This window comes from Solea solea, chromosome 10, assembly GCF_958295425.1.
Source record: "Solea solea chromosome 10, fSolSol10.1, whole genome shotgun sequence".
NCBI classification, from domain to species: domain Eukaryota; kingdom Metazoa; phylum Chordata; class Actinopteri; order Pleuronectiformes; family Soleidae; genus Solea; species Solea solea.
In genome coordinates this window covers 16,080,664-16,099,969 of record NC_081143.1, presented here as the reverse complement: position 1 = coordinate 16,099,969, position 19,306 = coordinate 16,080,664, and the positions used below count along the sequence as shown (strand labels likewise).

At 40.6% G+C, this 19,306-nt stretch overlaps 1 protein-coding gene across 6 annotated transcripts in view; it reads right to left on the bottom strand.

The window, feature by feature from the left end:
• The window catches only part of grin2bb (glutamate receptor, ionotropic, N-methyl D-aspartate 2B, genome duplicate b), a 92,082-nt gene extending 75,861 nt beyond the window's left edge, over positions 1-16,221 (bottom strand). For 3 of the 6 annotated variants that reach the window (XM_058640115.1, XM_058640119.1, XM_058640120.1), the window contains exons 1-2: positions 15,468-16,221; positions 10,822-11,524 (exon numbers count right to left, since the gene is read on the bottom strand). In XM_058640115.1, the coding sequence (XP_058496098.1) occupies positions 10,822-10,836 (15 nt within the window). In that variant the 5' untranslated portion in view covers positions 10,837-11,524; positions 15,468-16,221. Of the gene's footprint in view, positions 1-10,821; positions 11,525-13,994; positions 14,275-15,467 lie in introns of those variants that run through there. The other 3 variants (XM_058640116.1, XM_058640117.1, XM_058640118.1) reach the window with 3 other exon arrangements.
• Between the last annotated feature and the right edge of the window lie 3,085 nt (positions 16,222-19,306).

Below are 19,306 nucleotides of genomic sequence, written 5' to 3'. Positions count from 1 at the left end.
TAACTAAAGTCCCTGAGTGAGGGAGAAAGCTAAAGCATTTGTGACCTTTGACCCATCTTGACTGACACATTATGTGTTTACATATTTTATTTTGTCACTTTAATTTGTAAAAGTTTGCCTTGTATTAAAAACAGTTAATGTGAGATTTCTGTGTCCCCTTTTTGCGCGACACAAAAAAAGAAGCTCCTTTCTTGTGAAGAAGACTCTGGGTGAATTTTAAACAAGCTTCTTTTTTTACTTTAACTTGAGTATATTTTTAGACCAGTACTTTTACTTGTACTTGAGTAAAATGTTATAAAAATAGTGATACTTTCACTCTGTCAAACCTCTGCTTTTTAATAGGCGGCAACTGTGAATGTTAATCTGTATGCTCACATGTTGAAACTCATTAAGATGATAATATGTTGAATATGTGAAAATACAACAATTATTTTACATTTTTGCCAGATATTAAAAAAAGAGGGAAGTTCCCTGTCCTGTTACAAGCACATATGCCCTGTACTGTCCTGGACTGAGTGGGCAGCCTTACGTCGAAAAGTTTTACATGGAAAAAAAAACTGCAACATCACAAAAAGGAGGAACAAGGTTCTACTCTGTTCAGTCAGGTAATCAGACGTCATGCAGCTATAATGACTAGGCTGCAGCGTGAAGCCAACACAGGTTCTATTTACATCCTCTGTAATTATTCAATTCACTCTCACAAAGTCAACTGCGAGTGTGAGGTGACATCTCTAAACATACCAGCGTTCCACCATCCTGTCACAATCATCAGTTCAGACAGGATATACTCTGCATGTGTGTGTTTATATTTAGGAGTAAGGCTGACATTAACCCAGTATCTTTCATTCTTTACTATCCTGTGGCCCCAAACACATTTGTTCCTACTAAAGAAAAAACTGAATGCTTAAAAATGGCTCGAGTTTTTGGCACAAGTTACTAAACCGGAGGTTATTAAAGCATTTGTGAGGATTATTTTTACAATTATTATTATAATATAATATAATATAATATAATATAATATAATATAACATAATATAACATAATATAATATACTATAATATAATAATGAGTGAATGGTTGGCCCTGCAACAGACAAATATTGTGTCTATTTTTATCAAAGTAAAGTTCTTTGGAACAGAGGGGTAAACAGACTAACCATACATTGGTTTTTTTTGCTTTTGTGTAGTGGGATTTGTGGGGAATTAGGGACAATATATAATATTGGGAGCATTATGGCTTATAAAACAAGCAGATTGTCTTGGATGTTTAATTTAGTAACAGAGTGGGAGAGACTTGGAGGAAAGGGAAAAAAAAGAGATGGGATACTGATGTAAAATGAGGAAAGAGGTGGAAGCAGAAGAAAATAACAGTCAGGTACATAAATGTAGCATATAAGCTTCTCTGGTAATGAATTAAGTGTCACCTCACTCGTATGTTGTTGAAAGGGCCAAAATGGCAGGGGAAAAAAATCCCGACTTTATTGAAGAGGGCCTTGGGTGTTTCATTAAGTGCACTTAAGTCCAGTCAAGAATCCTCTTTCTGCTAATTACACTCGCTGAGAGACTGAGTAACCGCAGTATACTACGAATCTCTGCCATCATACATGGTCAGAGGCAAATAAAACGCGCACACACACACACACACACGTGCGCATGCGTGCGTGTGTGTGTTTGTGTGTGCTCGCACACCTACAGTCTCAGGGATGAAGAAAACGCAGGGCCCAGGCAGGATCCATCTTTCCCTGGGGTCTTCATTAACTCATTGAAGTCTACTTCTACTGAAGTTATTTCTCCTGCTCTGGACTTAATTTAGCACTAAAGTGACATTTCCCTCTCTGCAGCGACACAAGAGCCTTCAGAGTCTCACAAGGTCTGGACCCCCTCGGTTTAATAACTACTCAATGCATGTAGACGTATATCCATGTCTCTGTCACAGGAGTCCATGCTGTGTAGACTGTTGGGGATTTTTTTTCCATTTGGAAAGCGGTTATAACCAGTGCTGGGCAAGTGACTAAGGACGTGTAATCATTTACTTATTATATATAAGTAATATTACAACTTTAAATTATTACTTGGTATCAAAAGTCACATTATTTGTGATATTACCATATTACGTGTGCATGTGAGTGATGTAATTCAGTTAAAAATGTCCATTTCACTTTAAAATAACAAAAACATTGCAGAAAAAAAACATGAAAGTGCTGTATTGAGCTTTGGATAGTGGCAATGTGGCTATGAGTTTTGTTTGTTATTGTTATGTTATGGTTAATTTTTTTATTAATTTATTTTCTTGTTACTTAAAAAAAGAAGATATTCATGTTGAAATGTGATCTAACAATTGTAGTAACGTATGTAATAAATGTGTTACTGAATGTCAATAAAAAGTGAAACATGAAAGTGCTGTATTGTCTCACGTTGGGAGGTTTTGAGTTCATTGTTCAGTGCGATTATGGCTCTGGGGGAAAAACTGTTCAGGCAACGTGTGGTGCGTGTTTTAACTGATCTTTTGCAACTAAATCCACTTTATTGAGAAATAGATGTGATTGTTTTCTGCGTATTTCTTCCACTGTGACCTACCTCACATACACCTCATCATAAGGTAGCCTGTAAAGGACAAAAACTCCAACTCCTAATTCAGCATGACTTTGCTTAGTACTTAGTAATATCATGGCAGTTTTGTAAATACACTACTCATTACCAGGTTAAGTTACAGTAACATATCTGCACAGAAGTGATTATGACGCACTCTGATACAACATGTCTATCTGAAGAGCCTCAGCGAGTAAAAAGCCGGCAGCACCTTCTTTTCAGCCACAGCTGCTAATTTATTTTCTTGGGTTTACTTCAGAGGTTTTTCCAAAAAAGCTCAAAGTGAACTAAGTTTTCCTCACTGGTTTCACACATTAAGCATTCAACTACTGTAGCTCTCGTAAGGATTTGATAGCATGCCTGTGGCTCCTCAGACTCAAGGGAGTAGCTGTAATGACAAAATACCCATTCTGTCCTTCCACTAATTCCTCCAAGTTACCTGAGGTCTCATGCCGAAGACCAAAGACCAGAGTCTCCGACAGGGAGTCCTCTCATCTCTGCTAACGCCTGTAGCTGTAATAGCTATAGGGAAGCTCGCTGTGCCGGGCCAAGGGAATGTGATGAATGTGTGATGTGGTATGAAAATAATCTACCCAGGCTGTTAATCACTGCTATTCATGCTCTGTTTTCTATCTTCACCTTTTTTCCTTCCTTTCACCCACCTCACCTCTCCTCTCCTCTCCTCTCCTCTCCTCTCCTCTCCTCTCCTCTCCTCTCCTCTCCTCTCCTCTCCTCTCCTCTCCTCTCCTCTCTCCCCCCCATGTTCTCCTTTCAGCACAACCGGCCAAAGCAGATGGCTGCACGTCTCTGTGTCACCATCAGTGGAGAGAGAATTCTCTCAAAGACGCAAAGTGCTTGTTGATTGGGTTGAGATCATTTTGCCATAAAATGACCAGGTCTGCTTTAGCAGGTACTAAAAAAAGTACCAGGTACCAAGTACTATCCCTAAAGGCGTGGAATCAAGTTGAAACGAGTCACGCTCAAACTGTATAGTAGAAAATTGCCATAAATCAAAGACCACAGGGTCATATGGCGCATTTCGACCGGCTCTACTCGCCTCGCCTCGCCCCACCACGGCATGGTACGGCATGGTTTAAGTAGCATCTCCATGAAAATAGTACCTGGTACCAGGTACTATTTGGAACATTCATTTAAAGATCAAATAGTACCTGGTACCAGGTACTATTTTCATGGAGATGTGACCTAATCGTAATGTGTCATGCCGCGCCGTGCCGTGCCAAGGCGAAGCAAGTAGAGCCGGTAGAAATACGCCACTAGAGACCGCAGACTCTTTTAGTAATTATTCATAAATCCACAGGCGGGGATAAGGGTTCCACATTGGAGCTTTAAGAGTTATATTATAAATAAAGACGTTATCATATTGTAGAGATGTAAGTGTTTTTATTTGAGCATCACTGTGGATTATGCAGAGAAAACACTGGCTGACTGGTATATCCTTTGCCAAAAAGTAAAAGCTGATGCAAACTTTTGGTATATATCATCATCAAGTCATTGAAAATACACTAGAATACGTGTCAGGTTTGGCATTATTCCTCGAGTGTTTAAGGTAGCAAAGTAAGTAAGTAGCTAATTCAACTGATTGACTTAAATCAGTGGTTCTCAAATGTTTTATACCAAGTACCAATTGAGAAAACACCGTAGAGCAGTATTTCTGATTTTCCACCAGAGAGAGGAAGTTCGACCACAGTTTGAGAACCGTGGACTTAAATCAGCATCTTTGCTCTTCATGCGACATGAAGCTGGAACATTCATTTAAAGATCAAATTGCACAGCCCTAATCTCCAGCAAATAAATCTCTGGGATATTAAGTCACACAGTCTCCTCAATTTAGGCCTAAATGTAGCAGCAGAGCCCCAGACACACGGCTACGCCTCTTATTTATTTATTTTTTTCCCACCTTCCCAATTTACCCCCTGAGAGGTTTAGCTCTACCTTTCGGCCTTGCCTCTGCCTCACTGATCACCTGTTCCTCTGCATCATTAAGAAGAAAGAGAAAAACACTGACAAGTGCAGCCCGCTCTTCCACACTGAACTTGTGTCTTCCTTCATGTTTGGGTCTGTGTAAGTGGAGGGCCAATTTCCTCCTCACCTCTGCAGCTGTCAGCTCTCCAGACCCTCGCCACGTCTCAAGACACACACACACACACACACACACACTCTTAACTGACAAGTTGTCCCCAACGAGGGTCAAATGTAGACAGATTCATTGACACCCGGAGCAGGTTTGCAAGCGTAGCCACTGGAGATGTGAGTCAGTTAACACCTGCTATATAACACCTGCTATTAGCCCTGCTAAAAGGTTGAGAAATCGGATGATTCCTTTGTGAAAATTTGAAAGAAAATATGACCATGTTCCTCCTAATAAAAGCGATATACATGTGTTGATGTGATGTCGACTGCTTCTCATTTAACACCCAAGCCTCACAATGCCCATCTGGACTTTTTTTTGCTTTTGTCCACTTTCAATATCTGGAACAATTTACTGCATGTTAAAATAGCGTATTAACATTTTTTTATTTAAACAAAACCAAAGCACTGTCGTTGTACATTTGAAACGTGAACAGTTAATGTAAAGTAAAAATTTTTGAGTTTTTGTCTCAATGTCCAAAAACAAGGCAGAAAATGGAAACTATGTACAGGCATTTTTCTAACTCTCTCCTCTCTGGTGACAAAGATGCTGATTCGTCGTCTTCCTGCAACAGCACTAGTGAAATTACTGCACTGACCACACGTTGGCTTTCACGTGCAACTTCTCAGCTTTCAGAAACCGTTGAAATCTTTCCGATAGCACAAACTATTGCGTCACTACGGCGACGGGTTCATCTTTGACATACATCTCTAAAACAACAATGACACCTGTCATTCTCTTTTAGCAGAGTCATCAGGATCGCAGCATGATTCGCAGCAGTATGGTGATTTCCTGACATCGAGTTCTCCGGAGCCTTGAGGACATTAGGATCAAATGTTACCCATTCTCCTTTAGCCATCAATCCTTCCATCAGTTCCTCTCATATCCACAACCTCTACCAGTCTCTCATTCCTCAAATATGATCTTTTGTTCAGGGTCTCTCTCTCTCTTCCATACACATGTTAAACATATAAAAGGAAAATCTTGACTATTGTCCCCGTCTGTCAAGAGAAGCGCTTCAACGGGGGCCTCCGTTTGTCGTGACGCGACAAGTGACGCGGTGCAGCCGTCCCGATCGTGATTGAACACACAGAAGGTAAAAAGGAGACTTGTCTGGAGACACCGTGTCTTCACCATGAAAGGAAAAGGTGTTATAAAGCAACAGATGCGGCGCTGTGTCGCAGCACAGCCTGCACGAACAGGTATCAGCTAAACCTGGTTGCGTGCCTCCAGACTTCAGTAACATATCAGATGAGCACACCAACGGGAAATGTGGGTAGAGGCAGCATCACAGTGTTGGGCCCTCTTCACTCTATTCTTAGCTCTTCCTCCTTCTCGCATTCACACGTGACGGAGACTGAAGACGCACGTGGAGGTTTTTTTTTGGGGGGGGGGGGGGGGGATCTCCCATGTTATTATAAAACATTTAGTCAAACTGAATCTGTTGCCATGTATTTAAATTCAAATTTCAAAGAAAAGACGTGAGCCGTGAGCACACACTGTCCATCTGACCCATGCTGGGTTTTTTTCCTCATTATTGTGGAGAACGCTACAGCAAACCCTGCAGAACGAGTCATCGTGACACCAAATCATTTGTGAATTCATGTGAGGGAAAGACTCTTGCCCACTGTGTTTATGTGTAGACAGGGAACATTGAGTAATTGGCTTATAATGTGACACTGTGCACTGGTGTCATATCAACTTTCTTTACATTTCTAAATGTTTTTTTTTGTTGTTGTTGTCTGCCTGTTGGAGCAGGTCCTGACATTTTGTCTTTGGCTTTACAGTTTCCATGATATCACCACCTGTTGACTTGACATGCTTTTGACAGCACTTCACACTGGGTATTTGTGTTTTCATTAAGGCTGAGACGTTTTTGAAAAAAAAGGGACCATGTGTTGGTTTAAACTCTTGTTGGCCAATCAGAAGAGAGATGGACTAAAGTCACTCCCTGTACTGCAAGATATGTGTTTTTGTAAGATTTAGCTACACATAATCTTTGTATAACACAACACCTCCCATTTTCAACTTCTCAGTCAGCATTTCGTTTAGGCCAGACTAGTGAACCCAAACACAAAATTTAATTTGGGGAGGAAGTCTTGCAGAGCTGGTAGGAGGTTCAGGGACAGAGGAGGTTATGACTCTTTAAGCATTGACTTTTATGTAGGATCCTATGAAATCTGTGTTACAGCTGTTTAAAACGTGCAATTCAATCTGTAAGTCTGTAATCACGTCACTTATTTTGCACCAGGCCCCCTTCAAATAAAGACACTTGGCTGTCGACCTCCAGTTTAAGTTCACTTTGAACCAATTTCCTGGGGGAAAGCAATAAAATATTGAGGGCAGAACTATTACTGAGCCTGGCACTCTTTGTATTACGCATCATTTCAACATTGTGAAATACTAGTCTTGTCATCTTATGTAAGAGGTTGTTTTACAGGTTTAAGGGGCGATGGTAAACATTGTGTGTCATGTTTGTTGTGCTCGCCTAATTCTGATGCTTTCCCTGTATACATTATTCATATTTTATTTAATCTTTTTCCCTTCCTTATTTGACATTGTTTTGGTTACTCTTGCTTGATAACGTTATGTTGTGTAAAGAAGAGTCTGCCATCGCACAACTTGCTTGATGTAAACAAAGATGATGATGTCACACGGACATCAAACAGAGGAGACACCAACACACAGTGTGACATCACAAGTCTAAATCTCAGATTTCCCTGTCAGAGACGGAGGAAATCATTGTCCTGGTCGGACTTTTCCAAACATGAAGCACAGTTTGTCCATCTATGAAAGGCCAAAACACACAGGATCAGGTAAGACTTCAAAACCACTGACTTGTGTGTGGACTTGGCCTTTGGCTACATCAATGCTATTCTGTTTTGATTTAAAAAAAAAAAAAAAAACATAAATTGTGCTTCAATCAAGCCGGTTTTAAAACTCTGCTGGCTCTAAGTTAGTTAAAACTCTGCGGCTGCATCACTTCAAATAATACAATCATGTCATTAACAGTTGCAGTATTATAGAAAGCTGAATAACCTTGAAGGGAGCTCTTATTCAGGACTGGAAATAGACATCTAAACACCTCTGCTCACCAAAATGAGTTTCAAGCACAAACAGAAAATTATGATATACGTGCATTTCAAACCTGGTGGATTAATGAGGAATATTTTCTCTTTTCTTTTTAGACTGTTGCATTATTATTTAATAAAACTAGGGATGCACGATATATCGGCATTAATATTGGTATCGGCCGATGTTCGTCATTTTTTAACATATCGGCATCGGTGCAATGAGTAAAACTGCGCCGATTTTAACAACCGATGTTTATACCCGTCTAATTGCTGTTTGTGTATGTGTGTCGGGAAGGGGACAGCGTCAGTGACGCAAGCGCAGCACAAGGTGTGTGTGTGTGTGTGTGTGTGTGGAGGAGAGAGAATGTCAGCGGTGTGGGCGATTTTTCAGGGTGTCAATAGAAGATACGCGAAAAGCATTATGCAACACTTGCAAAGTCGAGGTAATGCGAGGAGGGTTCCGCGTCAAGTCATTCAATACCACAAATTTGATCATGTCATTTGAAAAACCGCCACCCAGAAGTACACAAACAACGGCAGGAAGCTAACGCTAGTAACATTAGGCAGCAGACAAAAAGAAAGCAGCGCAGCTGGGACTCGACCAAAGGAAGACAGTGGCCAGGGCAATAACGATCAAGGTAATGGAAATGATTGCTCTTGACGACCAGCCGAGGGTTCCGACGGTTGATAGCGCATATTGAACCCCGCAACAACCTGCCAAGTCGGCGCTACTTTTCCGATGCAATTGAATAAATATCTGGTTGCCATGAATACTGGCAAGTTTGATAAAGTATTTTAACATGTTTTTTTTAATTATGGCAGCTCTTAGTAGAGCTTGTCAGGTATTGTTTCTCATATCTGTTGTGTAGTTTTATTGTGAAGGGAAGTGGCGCGGTTGTTGTTGCCGGGAGGAAGGGTTGTTGACTTTATTTACGTACCCAGTATAGACGCCCTTATCTCGGTTACAGTAACTTTGGCAGGGTATTATTTTTATTTATGTTCATGTTTGTAATTTATGATCCAAACTTTCTCACAGGAGTTTAGTAAGTTGAGGGAGTTAAACTGTACTTTAATTTAGTTACACACTTGCTACAAGTGGTAAAGGTTTCTAAAAACCTTTACTTGTAGTTGGTTACTTGTGTCTTATGTGACCTTGTTATTTGGAGGTAAAACATGTTTTGAAAATAAAGAAAGACATTCAAAAATTCAGCTTGCATGATTTTCATTCTGTACAAACTTTTATCATCTCAGAAACTTTTTTTAAAAAACATATATCGATATCGGTAAATATCGGTTATCGGCCATAGCAGCAATATTAATATCGGATATCGGTATCGGTGGAAATAGTCATATCGGTGCATCCCTAAATAAAACTCTGAATTTTGCTGCACCTCCCTCCCTCCCTCTCTCTCTCCATCCTCTCTCCATCTCCGTGGCTCAGAGTAAACAATAAACACCAGGCTGCTTAGCACCTGTAATCTTTCAACGACTCAATCAACAATTCTAAAGCTGGCCACCAGAGGCCCGTATCCAAATCTGACTCAGCTGTCCGTCTGTGAGTCCCAGTGTCAACATCTTGACACCATTATATTCATAGCTCTGACACCGTCTCTGCCCTGATGATCACAATTGGGATTCAGCTCTCTGGACCATCTGATGAGAGAGCCAACGCTCACATGAGGCAATCCCCCCTTCTGCTCAACGCAGCTGACAAAAACATGCAGCGTCACAACGTTGCAACACAACTACGCCCCTTCCCGGGCCTCGTCGCTCATGCACTCAGAGCTCTGTCTACAAAGCTGCCTCCTTCATCCATCATCTGTGAAGCTCACACTAGATTTAGCACCTCAGCCTGGATCTGTGCCCCCCCCCCCCCCCCCCCACCGTAACCCCTCACTCACTTTGTCTCTACCATCTCTCACAGTTCACATGCAGCAATTTCAAGCCCACAGTGTCAGAAAAACAAATGAGTTGTTGTGAAATTTTGATTGAAATGTTATGAGGGTGAATGTGGGCAGATTACCACAGGTCCACTCAGTGCTGGAGCTGTTGTGTTGTGAAGGAGGAGAGTACCAGCTGTCACACACCTCCTCTAAAGTCACGCTTTAACAAAGAGGCGGCGTCATAACATAATAACATCAGCTCATGTGTCTGTGAATGCAAATGTTTAGATTTATGATCACAAAAATTTACCAGGAGACCAAATCTGGAGCTAATATTTACCACATTTGCTGCTTCAAATCCACATACACACGCAGACAAAGACTACACAAGATCAAAAACGCTTTCCGGGTCTAAAGGCTCATTCTGCGGCGCCATTTGTGAATTCACCTTTTCAGCAGATTTTACTTGAGCACTTGTGCTCTCTGTTCCTCTGCCTCTCGTACAAGTCTTTCAATTATCTCAACACATCCCTCCAACTTTTAAATGTGCCTTTTATCAGTGAAACTCCTGTGCAGCAAGTGGCTCCAGCTTCTGCTCTCTCTCCCTTTACATGGTTACTATTGTCTCCACCCGTTTTCCCTTGTGCAGCACCATTGTTTTGATGGGTTTATTGAAGCTACTGCCTCGTTATCCCTTATCTCAACACTTTTTTTCTTTTGTCCCCCTCTTATCCACTTGACCTTCTAAATCCTATACTCGCTTGTTCTCACAAAATAAAAGCAAATCAAGAATGGCGATAGCCTTTGACACATAAAATCGAAATAAAGATGCTGGGCCTTGTTTGACAAATGGTTTACAAAACGCATTTTTGGAATAACAAATACAGGACTAGAGGCTACAAGGAGTTTCTTAATCTCAGTGGGACTTGGGTTAAATAAAATGCAATTTTGTTTTGTGGATTTTGTCACTTAAATTGACAAAATCTATACATTTTTATCAATATTGACAGAAGTTCTGACCATTTTTGAGCAAAAGCAAAAGCACTTAAAGGGGATTTGGAGGACATGCTGAGGGAACTGCTCATGGACACACGAACACAACAGCGTCAGAGAAAACTCTGGCTTACCTTGAACATTGCCATCCCGGATCTCCTCACTGCTCTTCAGAACTGGCATGATGGAGTGATCTGGGATTCGACTCCTCCTCTCATAGCCTCAGATGAAGGGATAGTCGGCAGATGAAGTCACACACCAAAGACTGAAGGGAGGGCCTTTTTGCAATGTGACGGATGGAGAAAGGTGGAGGTGGCCTGTGATGGAAGGATGTTAGTGTGCGGGGGGGGGGGGGGGGGGGGTGGGGGAGGTTGTAGATTTGTAAAGTGTTGTAATATGTACAGGAGTTTATAAAGTTAGCATTAGATCATTTAAACTCTGCCGGTGTACACATGAAGGTCTGTATGTTGACAGGGGAATTGCCGGCAAAAAAAAAAAAGATGTGACGATGTCAGTGTGGCCTCCAAACAAAAAACAACATGGATGGAGAATGCTGAAGGGACATTCTGTCATGCGTCTCTTTCCATTCGATTCTCCTTCCCCTTCGTCCAGCGCTGACGACGCAGCTTGCTGAGGTCTCCTCGCAAAAGTCTGTGAACACGGTTGCCGTGGAAATGAGGAGTATATGTGTGTACTGTGTGCACTCCTCTTCCTCCTCTTCTTCTTCTTCTTCTTTCCTTACTTCTGGGTTTGGCTTCCTTTTACTCTGCGCTCTCTCTTGCTCTAGCCAGTCATGATCAGTGTACGGGACCACTTTGCACTCTTCTCTTCCTCAGTCTGAAGGAGAGAAGAAGAGAAGGGCAGAGTGAAATGGCAGGGAGCGGCTGTGGACAATGTGTGGTTGGTGAAGGCTCAGTGCTGCTGCTGTGCATCCACATGTCCTCTGTTAATGTGAGTCTGTGAGTGTGATGGTGCTCACTGAAGATACTAAGGGTGCGTCTTATTTGTTTTAAGGTTTCTTAAAACATGAGAGCAGACAAAAGTGGGTCACGGAGAATTTGACTTTGCAACAGACATGAATTCAAAGTGTCAAGTTCATTTTCATCTCATTGCTGATGGGATAAAGTGAAGTGTCAGGTAATTACTTTATTCTATCCTATTATTTTACTGTATCCTACAACCGTTTCTCAATGAGGTATAGGGAGTATAATTAGGTGACCATGACATGAGACAACTTGTTGCTTGAACGGAAAATAAACGACCTATTACTTTGAGGATGTTAGTTCTGTCACGTCCAAGGTCAATATTGTTTAAATGAATGTCTTTTTGGTTTCAGACTGACAAAAATATAACATAATAAACATCATTTTGGGTTCTAATTGACATTTTAGACTTCCAACAATTAGTTCATTAAAGTTTTCTTTGAAGAACACAGTATCTACAGACTCACGTGAGTAAAAGCCAATGTCTGTGCTGCCTCTCCAGTTTTCATTCATGTGTGTGTGTGTGTGTGTGTTATTATGGTCTGTGTATTTTGAGGAAGTCATGTGAGTCGCTATACACAATTTAGCCTTAGGAGAATTGTCAGCGAATACATCTGCATGTGTAGAATTATAATCCCGTCTGGCACAGTGAATGAATTATTCATTCAACAAATTTTTGTGACCAAAAATAAAATCCACCTTCTTTTCTCTCTGGCTCTCACTTTTGTATCAAAAGAACACGTTACATCGACTTATGCATTATTTACGCAAATAAACCTTTACATAAATACATAAAGAAAGAAATTCAAAATAAGGCTTATTCATCAGTTTTGCTTCATTATTAAATTATGAATTGTTATTTGGTTGAAGTTTAGCCTAGAAAACCATCTGCTGTGGACAAAAAAAGTAAAAAAAACAATAAATATTTACTTTTTTTACTTTTTTTCTTTTGCAGTTTTTATACGCACAGCGACACACAACTCTCATGTTATTGGCTGCTTCTCTATATATAAATATATAAAAATAGAAATCCTACATTAAACTCAAACCCAAAATCAAGCATGCCCTTTTAAGTTGTTATGTTTTAAATACTCCGAGCTCACAGCATGAAAACCCTTTTGAACAATGTTCTAAATCATTACGACCATTTGTGCTTGGAGACGCTCGGCTAAAATACCACTTGAAACTTTTAGAGTGGTCACCTTTAACTGATTTTTTTATTTAAAAGATCATGAACACGATTAACATTATTTAAAAGATCATTTTGGGGGAATAGAACAAATAACATGACGTGACCACAACATGTCTTACAGTTGTTTTTAAAGTGTTGTGATTCAAGCTTCATTTTGGGAAACTGTTGATTAAAGAGTGCACTGACAATTTGGATTCAGTCCCTCATATTTGAAAGCTCACGTTGTGGAGAAGCTAACACAGCACTGGATCACATCGGCAATATATGACGCTCTCACACATACGGGCAATCATGTCGTCTATAGTGCACAGTGTGATCGTGTAGGTCATGCCGAATAGTCGAATAAAAGAAAAGCTGGTGTGTGAGTTGCATTAGATCCTGTGATTCATTTCCAGGGATCTCGGCATTTTCAGAGATCTGCTGTGGATCAATCGAGCAAGAAACAAGAAGAAGTGGGAGGAGGAGGAGGAGGAGGAGGAAGAAGAGGAGGAGGAAGTTAACAAACCTTAGCCAAGAAAAAACAAAAAAGCACAATAAGGAGAGGAAAGTGATGCATGTAAATGCATGCACCTGCACACTGCAATGGACTAATGTGATTGAGACTCCCAATAAACAGATTGAACCAAACTCTCACTTCAAGCCTGTTGTTGCGGGCCATGAATTTGAAATAGTGCTCACTTGAAAAGGAGGTTAAAGAAGTGATAATGCGTGAAATTCATCGAGATAAGGGGAGGAAATATAAAAGATCAAAGGCATGGCCTGGAAAACAACCAATTAGTCACAGCAGGGTGAAGAAAGGTTTAAACTGTGCGAGTGCAAATGTGCTGGAAAAGATATATAGATATATATATAAATTAAAAAACACCCTTTACAGAGAACCTGCTGATGAAAGTTCATGCATGATTAACTGCCATCAGCGGCATGCACACATTCAAATACACACACTGTACACATGCGCACACACACACACACACACACACACACTCGCTCGATATGCTGTATTCCTGCACACAGACACACACACACACACACACACACACACACACAGATTCGGGTGCACACACCTACTCTTCATGCATGTGCATACACTCGGTTGCGGAGAAAGTGAGTGCTTTATTAATTCACTACTCACCTAATTAACTCTTTTCTGTAACACATAATTTATTGACTGTAGTGGAGATGTTTTACACAGGAGCAGAGTTGAGACACAAAAGGAACAGACAGAGCAAAACGAGTGTCCCTTCATATTCCTTCATGACGAGATCCCACTCAGAGCAGGAGAGAAAGAGGCAATAATTAAGCCCCTTCATAGCAGTCCATAAGAAACCAGTGAGAGAGGCTAAAGTGGCTGCTGTGGGCCTACACTACTGGGATTTTATAAGCGCACAAACAACGTCAGGTTGACTTCCATGGAGATATATATATATATATATATATATATATATATATATATTCATACATACATACATATATATATACACATATATATTTCTACGTGTATAGACTAAAAACTCGCTGACACAATCAAGCAGTGGCAATGCTCTAAAAACAGCGCTCTCAAAAAGGTGTGGCAGTGTGAAGCACCGAACACGATGTCAAGAAAGGAGGAAAATAATATGACAGAGGAAGAAAGAGGGGCAGTGATGGGATGGGAAGTTGCATTACATCTGTCTTTGTTTTTATCTGTCTGTCAGTGTGTCCATCGACAACTTTCACACGGTGTCTATTACGCGTCAAATCCACAGCATCCACTTTAATCCACTGTGCAGCATCCGGCTAGTGCCAACTCTCAGCCTCTCTCTCGTCTGATCGAGGATGAAGACAAGTGGAGGAGGAAGGAGGGAACAAAAACAGCTCGGTCTGGATGAAGACCGAGCCAATAATGCCAATAATTCAACTCTGACAAATGTCGAGGGTAACTGTGTTTTAGAATTGTGTGTGTGTGTGTGTGTGTGTGTGTGTGTGTGTGTGTGTGTGTGTCATGGGAGGTGTGATGTTTAAGGAAAGGCGGTTTAAATGCTAATGGCTGTTGATGGACTGGCAAAATGAAAATAAGAACAAATCAAGCATGAAATTGAACACACTGGTAATGAGTTGGTATGCAAATACCACTCCCAACTTTAAAAGCAGCTAAACACAGAATATATCCTTCACTCGGTGTGAAAGCTCCCCAACTTTGTCAAATTAAAACGTTAAATAAAGATGATACAAAAACGGCATGGACATTTATCTCACTCTCCCTCCTGTCTACAAATCTTGTTGCCTTCCCTTTGCAACAGGCGGAATAAGAAATTCATCTTTATAAAAAAGAAAATAGACATGGGAGGAAAATGACAATGTGGACAGGTATAGAAAAATATACTCAAAGACAACAATTAAAAATGGGCGCACTTTGCCACGATGAGGGGGACAGATGACGAGGACGTGAAAAATAATGCAAGAGCGGACCAACACTGAGTCACTGAACACTGTCCTTTACGAACACTGCATAGTTTAGTGTGCGAGTGCATTTGTGTGTTGATGTGTGTTTTATGTATACGTAAAGCACACACACAAATACACACAGACAGACAGATAGACAGACACTAAACAATAGTTAACCTACCTAGAGTAAAAATTTAAGCATCCCGGAGGAGTGTGATGCAAAGAAAATGGGTGTGGAGGGACCAAAAGAGAAAGAAAAGGGGAAAAAAAGTCATTCATGAGTTGTTGTTGGTTGTCTTTTAAATTATCTTTGAAGAAAATTCATCCAAGTTTATACATAGTTGAGAGATAGACAGAGGCATAGAATGGGGGAAGTGATGGCAGTAGTAGAGATTAAAAGACAAGGAGGGACTGACAGGTATGATGTGGTCTGGTGAGGGGGGGGGAGAAAACGGACAAAAATTAAACGAAAACTCCTCCCTTCTCTCTCGTTTCTCTCACTCATAAACAGAGGAAATTATACACCAGGTAGATGGAGAAGTAAATGAGGAGGCAAATGATGGAGAGAGAGACTATATGAAAAGATGAAGCACCTCCCAGCACCGCGATGAGGAATAAGAAAAATATAAAACGAAAGAAAAAATTGAATACTCCAAAGCCTTCCGTTTTTGCTCTGTTTAGTGAGGTGAATAAGGGGCTTTTCAGTTTTATCCCCGTCTCTCTCTCTCTCGCTCTCTGCAACTGGTCAAGTCTTCTTCTATCTTCAGTCCTTCTCAAAGCAAGCTGTTACCTTCCCTCCAGATGAGCCACAACCCTTTGCCAACACCGCTGTTAGACAGGGCACTCAGGCTGGCTCGCGTGGTGTGGTGTGCTGCTGCCTACCCACAGACACAGAGCGAGTGTGGAGACGAAAACACACCTCTGACTGACGGAGAGTGTGGAGCTCAACTAAAGCTGCATCACTCGCTCGCCTCCCCCTCATCTATGGGGGGGGGGGGGGACAGACAGGGAGAGAGAGAGAGAGAGATATGTGGAGGTGGATCCCTCTGTAGTACTTACTTAGAGATGCTACAATAAAGAGCTGCTTTGTCAAAAGAAAAAGAAAACTGTTTTCACAAAGAAAGCAATGGCTCCCTCTATTGATGTGCTGTGCAGAAAAAATGAAGTGGATAATTAATTGCAGTGGTGGTGACGGTATTCACATCACTGACCTGCACTTAGAGGCCAAACTGCCTCCTAACTGTTTTCATACACTCACACACACCTGTTACAACTGCTCGTTATTGTGTATATATATATATATATATATATATATATATATATATATATATATATATATATATGACAAGCAAATGGTTTTTACATCATTATTCTCATTTTCATTCAAAAAATATATTTAAAAAGATGCATGTGTGATATTTGTGCAGCTCCGTGAGAAATGAAGACGTTCTCTTCAGTCTGTAGAATAAGATGTGTAATAATAATTCATCTAAAATGACATTTTGACACATTTTGGTTTAAACAAATATTGCGTCTCCTGCGATTTGAATATTGCAGTAAGCTGTATTGCGATTTCGATAAAATTTCGATTAATTGTTCAGTGCTAGTACGAATTATGTGATGAACAGGAAGCCGTGCGGATTATTTAATTCACGTTAACTAAATAACTCCTTTTCAAACATGAGAATTAACTAATGCATGTAAATACATACACTAAACTAAACTAAACATGTAAACATGGTCAAAACGACCTGTTTAAGTTCAAACAAGCACCAGAATAAGAAAGAAAGGTGTGCAGTGGAGCCCGGCTGGTATGAGTGTTTCAGAAACTGGGATTTTCACACACATCTAAGATCAGATAAGATCGTCCTTTAGGAGTCCTGCAAATGGGCACATTTACAAGGTTTGCAACGGTTTACAAGGCAATGGTTTACAAAGATGTAGATGCCAGGGATTAGGGGAGAATAGTCAGGCTGGTTTGATTGAGGAAGAACGTCGTATACCTTGAAGCAGAAGACCAGCACTCCTGCTCGGACTGAACCATTTTATTTGAGAGGGAACGGTCACTTTTACATCATTATTTTAACTTTCATTTGAGCAGATCTCTGAGAAACAAAGATGTTTTCTTCAGTCTGTACAACACATTGTTAATTTCGGCTTTGTGATTTTGAAAATTGCGATCTCGATACAATTTCGATTAATTGTTCAGCCCCAACTCCCTAACTTTTCACGTGTACCTAATAAAGTGGAAGTAATTCATACTAAATTGTATCAATTCAAATCTGTAACCTGTCCAATTCTGTGGATAGATAGATAGATAGATAGATAGATAGATAGATAGATAGATAGATAGATAGATTAGGCTTTGTGTGACTTCACTGGAGCTTCTGTGTGCAGATGAACCGCACGATTCCCTCGTGTTTGCTACGTTTATTTCTGCGTGTGAGTTTTGGAATGGACGCAGTTTTAATTGCGCGTCGTTATCGCGTCCTCCATCTTTTAGATGAATGTATGTTTTACGTGCACTTTCACGGCACGTAAAACAAATACTTAAGCTTTGAGAAAACATTGTACAGACCTGAACAAATGTCCGCACAAAACTTACGCTCATTAGGAAAGTTCCTCTGTGGTGCCGCTGCTCCTCCTCCTCCTCCTCTTCCTCCCACAGTCCACCCACGCACATGAGCGGGACTCCTCTAATTGGCCACCTGGCTGTACCGCCATGCACCAATGACAGGGCAGGATAAACACGCGTACAGTTTTAATTAAAGATACGTCTCTGAACATGTAATGATCATATTCACTTCCAGTTCCTGTATCTATGGTTATATCTCAGAAACGAATTATGGTAAGGTGGTGAAATCAATCAGGTGTGTTGGAGCAGGGAAACATCTAAACCATGCAGGACCAGGATTGGGGAACACTGTTCTAAGATGTTCTACAATAATGTTCCCTTCTTGTATATTCTAATATACACTCTTTTCAGGGGGAAGGAACCATATACGGGAACTTCATGGACCTGGATTTTCTACATGAAAATAACATTTTGGAGGAAAAAAAAATGAAAAGAAGAAATAATTCTGTCTAAAAACAGCCCACGTTCACTGAACATGTTTAAGCAAACACAAAGACACAGATTTAAGAGATTAGAGATTAAAGAGTTGATCCATGATGACAGAATTAGTGAGTCCCAAATCAAACAATTTGACAATAACATTCTGTAGACACTATATATTTGATCCATGCATCTTTGAAAAGATAAGTCCATCGATATCAAGACACCTCCACATCCTACGGGTTCTTCTACATTCCCACTGTGGAAAGTTAAGTCAAGTATTTCTTCCGTCCATATCAATGCCGTCATCTGAACGTTTGCCCATGTAGATTTGATGCCTCCAATTTATCTTAAAATGTACAATATATACATCCAGAAGCAGTGAGGTCTACATCCATGGTTCTCAAACTGTGGTACGCGTGCCACCAGTGGTACATGAGCTTCCTCTGGTGGTACTGGGAGGAAAATCAGAAATACTGTTTTATGGTTTATACCAGGGTATTTGAGTGCGTAGAGAATAAATAATGAAAATGAGTCACCGTATTTCATGCTCCATCTTAATCTAATCTCACTACGCCAGTGTGGAAAGTACATGTGAGCAAGAGGAGGCTGATGAGACTTTGCTCGGTCTATTACTTTTGAGAGATCAATATTTTCTCAGGTGCTACTTTGGCGTAAAAAGTTTGAGAACCACTGGTCTATGTGATTTCATCTTCCCAAGATTTCAAACTCTTAACCCTCAACAACCCCTGTGTCCTGCCAAGCAAAATCAAGCATATACTCTAAGGTGCGGGAGACTGAGAAGTTCAGAAACTTCAGTATCAATCCGAGCTCACTGACCACGTCCTCTGAACTATTACGTCAGCTGTGGTGGTTTGTTGTTCCACGACTTTCCTGTGAATGCACATTTGAGAGAAAACAGCCTTTCCTTCTACCCTATGTGTGTTAAATGAGAATGTTTGATA